At 47.2% G+C, this 13702-nt stretch overlaps 3 protein-coding genes across 6 annotated transcripts; all 3 read left to right on the plus strand.

The window, feature by feature from the left end:
* The first annotated feature begins 1665 nt into the window (after positions 1 to 1665).
* On the plus strand, positions 1666 to 5606 carry LOC109648087 (gastrula zinc finger protein XlCGF57.1-like). Its single transcript, XM_069516499.1, has 3 exons — positions 1666 to 2123; positions 2516 to 4045; positions 4822 to 5606. The coding sequence occupies exons 1-2, from the start codon at positions 1838 to 1840 to the stop codon at positions 4024 to 4026; spliced, it is 1797 nt and encodes a 598-aa protein (XP_069372600.1). The 5' UTR covers positions 1666 to 1837; the 3' UTR covers positions 4027 to 4045; positions 4822 to 5606.
* Positions 5607 to 5937: 331 nt separating this feature from the next.
* On the plus strand, positions 5938 to 9197 carry LOC109647429 (zinc finger protein 709-like). 3 transcript variants are annotated; one of them, XM_069516489.1, is made up of 2 exons: positions 5938 to 6373; positions 6766 to 9197. In XM_069516489.1, exons 1-2 carry the CDS (start codon positions 5953 to 5955, stop codon positions 8895 to 8897), a joined length of 2553 nt encoding a protein of 850 aa, XP_069372590.1. In that variant the 5' UTR covers positions 5938 to 5952; the 3' UTR covers positions 8898 to 9197. The 3 variants fall into 3 exon arrangements, with proteins under 3 accessions (XP_069372590.1, XP_019968783.2, XP_019968784.2); XM_020113224.2 differs by having other exon boundaries at positions 6015 to 6452; XM_020113225.2 differs by having other exon boundaries at positions 6016 to 6377.
* A 665-nt stretch (positions 9198 to 9862) lies between these two features.
* Positions 9863 to 13568, plus strand: LOC109647293 (zinc finger and SCAN domain-containing protein 2-like). Of its 2 annotated transcripts, none has more exons than XM_020113075.2 (3): positions 9863 to 10384; positions 11168 to 11482; positions 11617 to 13568. In XM_020113075.2, exons 1-3 carry the CDS (start codon positions 10150 to 10152, stop codon positions 12570 to 12572), a joined length of 1506 nt encoding a protein of 501 aa, XP_019968634.2. In that variant the 5' UTR covers positions 9863 to 10149; the 3' UTR covers positions 12573 to 13568. The 2 variants fall into 2 exon arrangements, with proteins under 2 accessions (XP_019968634.2, XP_019968635.2); XM_020113076.2 differs by having other exon boundaries at positions 11641 to 13568.
* The last annotated feature ends 134 nt before the right edge of the window (positions 13569 to 13702 follow it).

Genomic DNA, 13702 nt, shown 5'->3' on the forward strand with positions numbered 1-13702 from the left:
GTATGTGGGCAAATGAGGAACGAGCTTAATAACAATGTCTTTGGTGCTACTCGCCAGAAGAGCTGCAGCGACTTCAGCAGCTGTAAACTTTGCTGTTCTCTCGCGCTCCGTCCAGTGTCGTGAGAAAACAACGAGAAGTTCTGCTCCGCTGAGTCTCAAAGATTTGTCTGTGTTCAGTTATTTAACAGGACGTTCATGAGTAAAACAAACACATTGTGAATCTGTAACCTCATTAGTTACTGTAGCAGAGGGACATTCAGGCCCTGTCCACACATCTGTCTCAGATGATCTGGGGACACGTCTGAGTTTGTCAGCTCACACCTGTTCTACGTTGTGAGATCAACATAGCCAGGATATGTTTTCGTTGTCTGGCTTCACTCAACCTAACATCGTCCTGATGAACATGGAAGCTGGTTTTCAACTGTCAGTTAACTCTGGAGTTTTCGAATCCAGCTACGAGTGAATCTGAAGTATTACATTTAAAGGCAGCGCACAGATGCTAAAGTTAGCAAGTGCTGCTGGTAAGATTTAATGGACACTGATGTTACGTTGGCTCTTCTGGTCGTTAGCCGTGTTTCTCTGTCCCGCCCGCTGTGGTGAGTCAGGACATTGTCGTGTGGTTGTGAGATGATGTCAATGAAAAGAGAGGGAGACAGTACTCATGTGGAGCTTTATTGACAAACAGGACCATAACAACAAACAGACCAATAATAAAAGAAAGAACAAGTCAAAGAGCTTTAAGTTTTTATCAAGACTAGAAAAACATTGAAATACTGAGTATTTTACCATTTTACAACAATGGTAAAAACCAAAACAACTTGTTTATATTTATGTGATGAGAGGAAGTGTTACTCTCACACAGTTACTTTTCAAATAAATCCTCTTCTCACATCTCAGTTATTGAGTTTAACAAAGTCTTAAAGGATTAAATTTGACTTTCCAAATGGAACCCTGGTACTTTTACTTGTAATGGAGTATTTTTACTAGAACGTCCTGTAAACATGTAGTTGTGCTCACCTTCACTTACACAAAAGGACAATTTATAAGTAGGTGAACGATATGGTGAAGCATATATATATATATATATATATATATATTTATGCATATTTAAATTTCCTGAATATCTGTCTTCACTTGAACGTCTCATCACTGAGTTGGTCTGTGATATTTCAAACAGTCTTTCATTCACTATGTTGGTTTATGGATCACAACGTAAACAAACAAGCGTCGGATCATTTGGATCCATGAAACAAACCTGAGAACCAGTGATGACCTCAGTGACGACAGCTGCCCCCCCGAACGCCCAACCTGGGTCTGAGACAGAGACTCAGACAGAGACACAGAGGGAGACAGAGACAGAGGGACAGACAAGGTTTATCATGTAGTTTCAAACTGCTCAGCTGATGTGTTGTATCAGAAACTGTTTCCTACTTTTGTCTCTGTTCATTAAATGAGTTGATTGTGATGATTCACTGGAATAAAACAGAGAATTTACACAAATGCATGTGACCTGGAAATGAGGGCCCCCCCGAAAGCATTAGTACTTTCACTTGTAATGAAGTATTTGTACTTTACTGTCGTGGTACTTTTACTTCAGTAAATGATTTGAATTCTTCTCCCACCACTGGTTAAGAATATTTTGTTGCTAATACTTTAGTACTTGTGTAACGTGTACTCTTGACAGAGTAGTTCTACCGTGCAGTATGAGCACTGTGGTGTCCTCGTCGTCCTCCAGTCCAGCAGGGGTCGCTGTTGGCTCTGAGCTCGGTGTCTCTGTTTACCTGCCGCTGGCTCTCTTTGTTCGCTCCGAGACTCAAAGTGCGCAGAAAGGAGGAAAATGTGCGCCGTGCAGCTGCTGCGGGTGTCGGTACATGAGCGGATCAGCGCCGCCGCTGAAGACTTTCTGCTGCAGGTGGAGGAAGGAGAAGAAACGGCTCAAGTCCCGGCGCTGAGAGCGCTGCTCACCGAGCGGCTAACGGCGGCGGCGGAGGAGATCGTCGCTGTGTTTGAGGAAACCGTGGCGGAGTACGAAGACAGAGTGGAGCGGTCAGAGCGGGAGATCTGCCGCCAGAGGAGGCTGCTCGATGCCGTGATGAAGCCCGAAGTCCGGCTGTACAGAGCAGGTCAGTCCCTGGAGGAGCCGCTGAACTAAAGCTCCTGAGTTCACTGATGATCAAGTTTAGTTCGTCACGTTAAAACGTGACCTCACTTCCTGCTCTGTAGGCAAAGCACCACCTACGTCATTGTGTTCGTGAAGATCAGATGATTTAACTGAGTTATCAGGTCTGTCACACACACACACACACACTGTACACACACACACACTGTCAGACTTCAGTCTGTGTTTTTTTGCTTATTAGAGAAGAAAGTGAAGTCACAGATCACAGAGCACGTGTGTCTTTGATCTCAGCTGTGAACAGAAAATAGATCAAGTGTTAAAAACACATTTTTGTTTCCTGTGATGTGAGGTTTTCAGACACAGGGACAAACGTCTGTTGATCTTCTGTCTCCTCAGAGCTGCTGCCGTCAGTGAACCTGGAGCAGACGAACCTTCAGCCTCCAGACTCTGCAGACCGGAACCAGCCTCAGCCTGAACTCACTGACAGCGATGTTTCCTGCCCGTCATCGCCATCCCCTCGCTCCTCCTCTCCAGCTTACAAGCCCCCCGAGTCTCCGAGCAGCTCAGTCGTCCACAGCGACAGTGATCCAGACAGCGACTGGGCCCAACAGCATCAGACTCTCAGATCTCAGAGTAAAAAAAAAAGAGGCAGACCTTCGCTTGGTGTCAAAAACAAGCGGAAACGGTCGACTCCATCTCAGTCGTTCAACTGTCTGGTTTGTGGACGAGCTCTGCTGGGGAAAGGCTTCCTGCTCAAACACGTTTTGCAGGTCTGTGCCACAGACAGACAACACCGCTGTGGCTACTGTGGCGAGCGTTTAGACTCGGCCAACGCGCTGAAAGCTCATCTGCAAACACACCAAGACACATGTAAAACCTGCTCCTACTGTGGGAAGCGCTTCCAGTCTATTCTGGCCCAGGAGCTGCACGTGCGACTCCACACTGGAGAGAAACCATACAGCTGCAACGTCTGCGGCAAGATGTTCAGCCAAAAGGGAAACTTGACGTCACACCTGCGCGTCCATGCAACAGAGAAACCCTTCCAGTGTCAAGAGTGTGGCCGGGCCTTCTGTCACTTGACATCTTTAGACCGACACATGCAGCAGCACAAGGAGAAGGTGGTTCACACCTGCAGCGTCTGCACTCAGGAGTTCAGGAAGCCGCACAGCCTACAACGGCACATGGAGACTCATCATAAAGATGCCGCCCACAAACCAAAGAGATTCCGCAGCTCTGTTCCCTCCTACATCTGCAAAGTCTGCGGCGACACCTTTGGCAGGAAGTCCTTCTTAGTGAAACATGTGGAGACTCACCTGCAGGAGCCAGACTGCTGCTGTGGACTCTGTGGTCAGCAGTATGAGTCCGCTGCCAGCCTCGCCGATCACTTTAACTCCCACCGCGATGTCAGTAACACCTGCGACATCTGCGGGAAGTGCTTCACAGCTCACGCGGCGCTGCTGATGCACATGAGGATTCATACCGGAGAAAAACCGTATGCCTGCCACTTATGTGGGAAGGCTTTCAATCAGAGCGGCAACCTGAAGATGCACCTGAAGATACACACTGGTGAGCGGGCGTTCTCCTGCAGCATCTGCGGGAAGGGTTTCACCCAGAAACAGACTTTGGACACTCATGTCCGGTTCCACAACAAGGAGAGACGCTTCCTGTGTCAGGTCTGTGGGAAAGGCTTCATGCAGGACGTGGACCTGAAAAGACACCTGCTGATCCACACTGGAGAGAAGCCGTACACCTGCAGGGTCTGTGGGAAGAGTTTCCAGGCCAAACGATCACTCAACGGACACCTCAAAGTCCACACAGCAGGGGGCACTGAGACTGGACTGGAGCTGGACCAGGACTCAGAGCAGCAGAGGATGAACAGCTTCTACTCAGGATTCCTCCAACTGTAGAGTCCAAGACTTCACTCAGGTCTTGCATTTAAAACTCTGCTTCCTGTCAGTGCTAGATCTCAAATCTGGGCACCGACTGAAACGTGTTGTCTTCATACTCACAGTAAAATGCAGCGATTATCGATCGAGAAAAACATGAAACATTTGCTTTTTTTAGTTCTTGACAATTTGTCTTTTACCTCAAAGTTTGTTCCTTTCGTCTGTTCAGTAACATTTAATACAATTAAAGGTTCAGAATCATGAAGATATGAACGCTGCCATCTTGTGCTGGTGACATCATTCTGAGTCTGTACAATAGATCGTGACGTGGGGGCGGCGGTTTCGAGATCACGTGACTCTGCCTCTCTCTCGTGTGTGTGTGTGTAGTTCAAGGGTTCATTGTCATATGCACAACTATTACAATGAAATGCTTGAGTCCCAGGCTCCCCTCTAGACATGCTCTGAATTTACGAAAATAAAAATAGAATATAAAATATAAAAAATAAATAGAATATAAAATAAGAATAAAAAAGAAGTGAAACTTTATTTTCCTCTGACAACTTTCTCAAAGGTTTGAATGTTGAGTCAGTAACTTTGATCATCACAGACGGTCATATTTTCTGTAATATTTACAGAAAACAACCTGAATCTGTAAATAAATCTCAATCCTCCGCATCAGGAAGCAGTCGAGTGACTGTTGCGATTATTTTCTGTATTGATGAATCAGATTCTTTTTTGCCCACAGAGACGAACCGGCTGTAAACCAATCGTTTCAGGAGTTGTAACTTTGTTTGTTTCTCACTTGTGTGTTTTCAGCTTTCGGCTCCAGCGTCTCTCAGATGTTGTGCAGACATTTGCTCCTTCAGACAACTGACTGGAACTTCCGCAGCAGGACGGACATCTTCATCGGGGTGAAACACGTCCCCGCACATGGACCAGGAGTGACCCTAACACAGTGAAATATTTTCAGTTCAGATACATGGGGGTGTGTTCACCACATGTCTCGTGACGGAACATGTGATGTTCGCCTCAGATTATTGTGCAGGAAACCGCCCCGGCTCTCCTTCTGTCTGGACTCGACACAGAACCAGGAGCTTCTGGAGATCTGGTCTTCGAACTGATCGAAACCAACAGCAGGATTTTAAAATCAGTTTGAGTTGTTGCTGAAATCACGACAGCGACCGTGAGTTGCGTGAATGTGAAGCCGATTTCAAATGTTTAAAAAATCATAAACTGAGTCAATAGGTCTCTGGTTCTAGATATGACATTACCCACAAGCCTCAGCTGCTGCTGGACAAGAAGCGGGTCAGAGATTAAACCTGTCGCCGTGGTTACAGAGTTTGATGGTTGTAATGTTTGTGCCATGTGTTTGGTTTCTGGGTTTTTTGTTAGTTTTTTTGATTAAAACTGTGAAATTTATTTTAAGCTTTTTAACACTGACACAAAAATAATCCTGTTTTTTTAAAATATAAAGATTTTACCCAAAAATTTAAAAAAACATTTCGCAAGTATCAGGATCACTTTGAAGAGCAAAAGAGTAAAGTTGTAATTTAAAGAGAAACAGTCATAATATAAAAATAAATATATACTTTCTACCATCACATGTGTAGAACTGTTCTGTTAATATTATGAACTTATATATCTTTACATATCCTTGTATATCTTTACATATCTTTATATATCTTTACATATCTTTGTGTATCTTTATATATCTTTACATATCTTTACATATCTTTACATATCCTTGTATATCTTTATATATCTTTACATATCCTTGTATATCTTTACATATCTTTACATATCCTTGTATATCTTTACATATCTTTATATATCTTTACATATCCTTGTATATCTTTACATATCTTTACATATCCTTACATAGAGTAACAGAGTACCCTTCAGGTAAAAGGACTAAATCTAGAACTTCAGGTGGAACTTGGTGACAGGATGTGCAGTGTTCCTCTTGTCCACCAGGGGTCACACTGCGCTGTCAGAGAGGACCCGGTGACCCGGAACAGCTGCGGGTTGTTTTCCTTCCTGTTGCCGGTGAATGGAGCTCTGCCCCGGGATGTCTCTCGGCGGAGCCCCGGCGGGCCCCGGGCCCCGGGCCCTGACGGAGCGTGTGTCGGAGCAGCTGCAGCGGGTGGGGGGGGAGGTGTTGGGGCTGTTGCAGAAGCGCAGGGGCGGCGCCAGGTGGTCGGGGGGCCTGCTCCACCTGCTGCGGCGGCTCCTCACCGAGCAGCTGGCGGCGGCCGCGGGGCGGATCGCGGGGCTGTTGGAGCGGGAGCTGGAGGAGTGTCGGCGGCAGCTGGAGCGTCAGAGCCGCCTGCTGGAGGCGCTGCTGAGCCCGGTGGTCCGACTGAAGCGGGTCGGTGAGTCCGACATGAGGGATCCTAAAGTGAAGCCAAATCTTCTCCATCGCCCCCTGGTGTCTGGCTGCAGTAAAGGTCTTAAACCTCCTCCATGTTAGCAGATGGGACATAAACCAAACTAAAGAATCAAAGTAAACGTGAAATAAAAGTTTGTCAAAGATGTTTCTGTGGTTTCAGCTCGTTCTCATCTCTGTGATGTTTGTTCAAGTGTTTCTCATCAGTTCGGTTTAATCAGTTATTTATGAAATAAAAACGGGGGGAGACGTCATGATTGACAGCTAAAAAAATGCTAGTGCTAAAATGAGTGGAAACATGAAGTGATGAGATGTCGGAGGTTGAGGTGACAGTGACACTGGACCAACTGAGTCCTCTTTTATTTTCCTTTCAGACACCATCATTTCATCCACTCTCAGGTTGACCGACTCCAACGAAGAGCAGACCCTCCTGTCAGAGGTCGACACCATCCTCCTCCCCACTGCCCCGTCCAGCTCCGCCTCCTCTGACATCTCTGCACCTGAAAGTGACAACAACTGGAAGACCAGCGACAAATCCACCACTAATGAAGACACAAACAAGACGGAGAGCAATGGAGGAGAGCGATCCTGCAGCAGGAGACAGTGGATGGCGCCATTAGACTGGCCGGCGACTCACAGTTGTGTTGTCTGTAGAAAAAGTTTCCAGCACAAAGGAAATCTGGTGAAACACGTAGAATCTCATACAGACAATCCCGAGCTTCTCTGCGGCGTCTGTGGAGAAGGTTTCGAGTCCTCGAACAGTTTGTTGGATCATATCAGATCTCACAGAGAATTAGGCGGCAGCAGGACGTGTCAGATCTGTGGCAGAGCTTTTCAAAACATGGAGACGCACATGAGGAGTCACACAGGAGTCAAACCATTCAGCTGTGAAATCTGCAGCAAGAGCTTCCCCCGCCCTGGAGCGCTGAGGAGGCACAAAAAGATCCACAGCCGGAGGACCCCCGACACCCAAAACCGCATGTTTCAGAAGCATCGGACAACCGAGGAAACGGACAGAAATCAGAGTGAGGACAACCAGGACAGTCAGACTGAGACTCTGAAACCAAAGAGGGACAAAAGCCAAACCTCAGGACTGAAGTCCTCTCAGTCGTCCTCACTCTGCTGCAGAGTCTGTGGGGATTCCTTCCACAGCCAAGGGTTCCTGAGGAAACATGCAGAGATACACTGCAGGGAGTCTCAGGGTGTCTGTGGCGTCTGCGGACAGCAGGTGAACTCACCTGACAGTCTGCTGACCCACCTACAGTCTCACAGAGAAACTAGTGGGACCTGCAGCGTCTGTGGAAAGATTTTCCAGAACATGGAGACACACATGCGGAGCCACACAGGGATCAAACCCTACAGCTGCAGCATCTGTAACAAGCGCTTCCCTCGACCTGGAGCCCTGAGGCGCCACAAAAAGATTCATACTGGGGAGCGACCTTACACCTGCCAGCTCTGCGGGAAGACCTTCACCGAGAGCAGCACCTTAAAGACTCACAGCAGGAGTCACTCAGGGGAGATCCTCGATGACGAGAACCCTGAGCCTCCGGCGGAGTCCCAGAACCTGAAGTCTGAGATGACTGTCCAAGAAAGCGCTAAAATTGCGCTTCCAGCGTCTCACTGCTGTAAAGTCTGCTGTGAAACGTTTCAGAGTAAAGACAGTTTGAGGAAACACGCAGCGAGTCACTCAGCAGAGTCTGTCTGTGGTGTCTGTGGTGAAAGTGTCCCGCCATCAGAGCTGCTGATAGACCATCTGCAGTCTCACAGAGACGCAGGTAAAATTTGTCACATCTGCGGTAAAGCCTACCAGAACATCGAGACCCACATGCGGAGTCACACCGGTTTCAAACCGTTTTGCTGCAGCGTCTGTGGTAAATCCTTCCCACGGCCCGGTGCTCTGCGGCGCCACAAGAGGATCCACAGTGGAGAGAGACCGTACATCTGCGAGTTCTGTGGGAAGACATTCATCGATAACAGCGCTCTGACGATGCACATCAGGAAACACACCGGAGACAAACCATCACAACGCGTCTCATGCAAGACCTGTGGTAAGAGCCTGGCATCCGTTCAGGTCCTGGAGGTTCACAAGAGGATCCACACAGGCGAGAAGCCGTTTCAGTGCCGCGTCTGTGGGAAAGCCTTCAGGCAGGTGGGAGGGCTGAATGCCCATATGCTGACCCACACAGGGGAGAAGCCGTTCAGGTGCATCCTCTGCAACAAGAGCTTCAGCACAAAAGGATACCTGGAAACCCACATCCGCTTCCACAGGAAGGAGCGTGTGTTCAGCTGCCACCTGTGCTGGAAGTCCTTCGTCACCAAGAACGACCTGAAGAAACACCAGTTGACCCACACAGGAGAGAAACCCTACAGCTGCAGGGTCTGTGGGAAGAGCTACCAGGAGAAACGCTCCAGAGACGTCCATATGAAGGTCCACCTGGATGTCCAGATCAGCAAAGAGCCAATCAGGAGGGAAGACGGCCCTCAGCCTGAGTTTATGCAGCTGTAGTCTTCACACAGATTGTTATTGAATCATCAGACTGATGGTGCGTCACGTAAAACTTTTTATAAAATAAGTTCCAGAATCACAAACCAACATTAAGTGAATTAGACATTTTACTATTTCACAAAGAAATTACATTTATTTATTTACTTTACTTTCAGATTATTTAAAAATAATTGTCTTCAGTGTTTTCAGGCCGAGTGATTCACATGCTCCAAAAAATATTGTTTCAAAAGAAAGTTTGTTTCTAATTCAAACAAAAGGATCGAGTTGTCGGGTCGATGAAATTAAGGCTTCAACAAGGAACTTTCAGTTTCAAGTTTCCTCTGTCCGTAAAAACCTCGGTCCAGAGTGAAAAAGACTCTGTTGTGAGTTCAGGACAAAAACTAAGACAACAGACACCTCACCCATTTAGTTTGTATAAATATAACATGATGTTTACATCCTCTCCTCAGACTCTGCTCCAAACACAGACTGAGATTCCTGTACCAAACCACCATAAGGGGGGGGGGGGGGGGGGGGGGGGGGGGGTTCAGAGACCCAAATACTCAACATATTCATCTGTCAGTGAAAACAATCTTATATTAGAACTGATTTAACATTAAGTATTAAATATATTCACACAGGTACCAGAAATCCATACCCCCCCCCCCCCCCCCCCTATGTGCAAATGGAACATCCCACCTGAGACCAAACCAAGTCACTCAATGTTGAGGGATTAAAGTCGATAAGAAGAAGAATCATAAGTGATTGAAGACACATGTGTCCTTTGATGTAGATCTGGTATAAATATTTGAATTCTTTTTTTTTAGGATCCTTTGATTTTAGGAATTTTCAAAGGGTTCGTCAGGTCTGAGGTGTAAATATAAACATGCTCCCTGACGCCTCCTGGTGGACGAGTTCACAGCCACACGACCTGTTAAGTCACGTGTCAGTCACGAGTCACGTGACTGGTGTGTAACCGCGGAAGTCCTCTGAATTGAAACATCTAAACCTCCAGAATAAAACTACGGTGCATTTTTTAAGTCGCTGTTAAAATAAGAATATTTATTATTTGAGTACAAACATATTATTTGATGAGTAATGATGAGACTCAGGAACTTCACGCAGATGTTTTGAACTCAAACATCTGTAGTAAAATAACCGCGGCTCTTATGTTGAAGACTTCCGGTCTGCCTCGTCCTCTCAGTGTCGAACTGTCGGTGTTCGAACCCTCCGGTTGCTCCGGGTCCCGGTGTTGGATCGTTTCTGTTCCGACATGTTGAAGCTCGACGCGTTGCGGCTGTTTGTGGATCAGCGTCTGTCCGCGGTCACCGACGACATTTTCCGCTGTTTGACCAGAACGATAAGCGAATACGAACATGACGTTTTCCGGTTGAAGCAGGAGATAGAGAGACAGCGGAAACTGCTGGAGACCGCAGGACGACCGGGACACACACCGGAGGACACACTGGAGGACACACCGGGGGACACACCGGAGGACACACCGGCAGGTCGGTGGACAAACTTCTGCTGTTATTTGCTTTCATAAAGAAAATGTCCGCCGACTGTGACGTGCGGGTTTTTCCACCAGGAGTCACTGCTGCAGTTCATAGTTATAAAGTACAAACACGTGATTTAATCTTAAATATCTTTTATTTCTGTTTGAGACCACGTCACCGTTCACGCAGAGCGAGACCACGTCACGTAGAGCGAGACCACGTCACCGTTCACGTAGAGCGAGACCACGTCACCGTTCACGCAGAGCGAGACCACGTCACGTAGAGCGAGACCACGTCACCGTTCACGTAGAGCGAGACCACATCACCGTTCACGCAGAGCGAGACCACGTCACCGTTCACGCAGAGCGAGATCACGTCACGTAGAGCGAGACCACGTCACCGTTCACGTAGAGCGAGACCACGTCACCGTTCACGCAGAGCGAGACCACGTCACCGTTCACGCAGAGCGAGATCACGTCACCGTTCATGCAGAGCGAGACCACGTCACGTAGAGTGAGACCACGTCACCGTTCACGCAGAGCGAGACCACATCACCGTTCACGCAGAGCGAGATCACGTCACCGTTCACGCAGAGCGAGATCACGTCACCGTTCACGCAGAGCGAGACCACATCACCGTTCACGCAGAGCGAGATCACGTCACCGTTCACGCAGAGCGAGACCACATCACCGTTCACGCAGAGCGAGATCACGTCACCGTTCACGCAGAGCGAGACCACATCACCGTTCACGCATATTGACATTATAAACTGTAACAGCTTCTTTTATCCTCCAGGTGTTCTGCTGGTTTCCACCACAGAAGAAGAACAGCAGGTCAGGAGGCGGAGCTTCAGTCTGTACATCAAACAGGAGGAGGGCGGAGCCTCAGGACCTGAGGACAGCAACATCATCATCAGTCCTAATTGCCTGAGGGAGCGACCTGAAACAGACCTGAGTCATCTCCCCAATCAGATTCAGTCATACCTGGAGGAGGAGGGGCCTCAACATACTGAAGATCCTCCGGAGGCATTCACTGTCAAACAGGAAGTGGATGAGGGTCACATGATGCTGGAGGCTGCGAGTAGAGAGGAGTTCAGCTCTCAGCAGGAAGGTTGGTAAAGTTTTGTTGTTTTCAAATGAAGTAGATAAAATCATAGTTTCTAGTTTTTTACAGTGCAGTTCAATGTTGGATGTCTGATTTCTTCTTCGTGTGTTTTCTTGAGCATGTTTGTTTTTATCCTCCAGGTTTTCTGTTTGTTTCCACCACAGAGGAAGAGCAGCAGCTGAGGGGGCGGAGCTACAGTCTGCACATCAAACAGGAAGAGGGTGGAGCTTCAGGTTCTGAGGAGTTCACATCGAGTCCTGATTGGCTGATGGGAAGCAACGATGCAGAGGGAAGTTCCTTGTCCACTCAGATCCCGTCCCACATACAGAAGGAGTTTCTCTGGATCCCGTCAGACCTCATGAGATCAGAATCTGGGTGTCGATCACACCATCATGGGGACTCTGATGTCCAATCGCCTGCTGAGGACAGCGGAGACACTCCATCTGAACCAGGTCTCCAGACATCTGAGACTCCTGTAGAACAGAAGCTGCTGGTCTGCGGCAGCTGCGGTCGACAGTTCAGTTCAAGACGAACTTTGAGGAAACACATCAGGCAAAACACAGCTCAGGACCAAGACCAGATGTCCTGCAGCCTCCGCAGACAGAGGGCAACCTTCCAGAGTCCTGCCAAGTCCTTCAGCTGCAGGGTCTGTGGAAACTCCTTCTACACACGGGGGATTCTGGTGCGGCACGCTGAAAACCACTGCAAGGAACCTGAGAACCGGTGTGGGGCCTGTGGGGACTGTCTGGATTCGACAGAGAACCTCAGAGACCACCTGAGGTCCCACAAAGAACTGGGCAGCACCTGCGATGTGTGTGGGAAGAAGTGCAGCTCCATCAGGAGGATGGAGATCCACAAACGGGTCCACACCGGAGAGAAGCCGTACAGCTGCAGGTTCTGCAGCCGAGACTTCAGCAGGAAGGAGAGTCTGGAGAGACACCTAAAGATCCATACCGGGGACAGACCACACCGATGTGGACTCTGCAGGAGGACGTTCACCAGGAGGGAGTACCTGGTCCACCACCTGAAGACCGGTCACACAGAGAGTCCATCTGCAGGGACGGAGTGGACGGAGCAGATCAGTCTGATGCTGTGAAACTGGACAGAAACGTGATGTAGAGACGAGACATTCACTGACTCATGTGAAAGGACTTAATGTTTGTAACTGTTAAACATCAGGAAAGAAAACGGCTTTGATAAAAAATTCATTTGATTCATTAACAGGAACAGATTTAGTTAAATCTTTGTTCTGTGTGTTAACTTCGTGTTGCTAAGTTACACAGAGTTCAGACCTTCAACAGTCTCATTATAGAACATTTCAATTCACGAGATCCACAAAGTTGATCCGGATCTGAACCACACACTCAGAAATATCATGTCGGATTCTCGAAGTTCTTCAGATGCATTCTGGACTTTTAGCAAAATCCAGCAAACAAACAAACCGAATGAAAACAGGTCATTGTACAAATACACAAGTACAACGGAACCTTTTAAAAATGTTTGTATAAGTAATGAAAAAAGTTTTTACAGTTGGTTTAGCAAAAACATGTCATTCACGTACAGGAAGCAGCAGTGTATTGTGGGACATGATGGAGAAACATCCACAGTATCCTGATGTCACATGATTCAGTTGCATCTCCATGACAACAGAGTTTTCTCTAATGTGACAAACCTGGAAAATATTTCAATATTATTTCATTTTAGTTGAAAACATTCAAACGTCCTCAGATCAGCAGCACTTTGAACCATAGACGACAAATGTGTGTGTGTGTGTGTGTGTGTGTGTGTGTGTGTGTGTGTGTGTGTGTGTGTGTGTGTGTGTGTGTCATTTCCAGGAAGAGGTACAAAGAGTGTTTGTGTGTTACAAAGTGATTTCCTGGTCAACCGGGTGTTTCCTGTTAAAACACACACACTCAGTGGGTCATTGTGTGTTGTCCAGTTACTTTATGAACACACACACACTCTCACACACACACACACACACACACACACACACACACACACTAACTGCTCTGAACTTGACAGTGGTTTCATCAGAATGTTGATAAATGTGAATCAATACGTTCAATAAAGACGTTTAATCAATAAACAACTGTTAATGTCGTAGTTTGTTTTGTTCCATAATAAATAAATATCTTATAAAACCATCAGATTTCCCTCCAAGTTTCTGATCAGTTTGATTTTAATTAGTTATATATATTATATATATATTATATATATATATTA

This window comes from Paralichthys olivaceus, chromosome 20, assembly GCF_024713975.1.
Source record: "Paralichthys olivaceus isolate ysfri-2021 chromosome 20, ASM2471397v2, whole genome shotgun sequence".
NCBI classification, from domain to species: domain Eukaryota; kingdom Metazoa; phylum Chordata; class Actinopteri; order Pleuronectiformes; family Paralichthyidae; genus Paralichthys; species Paralichthys olivaceus.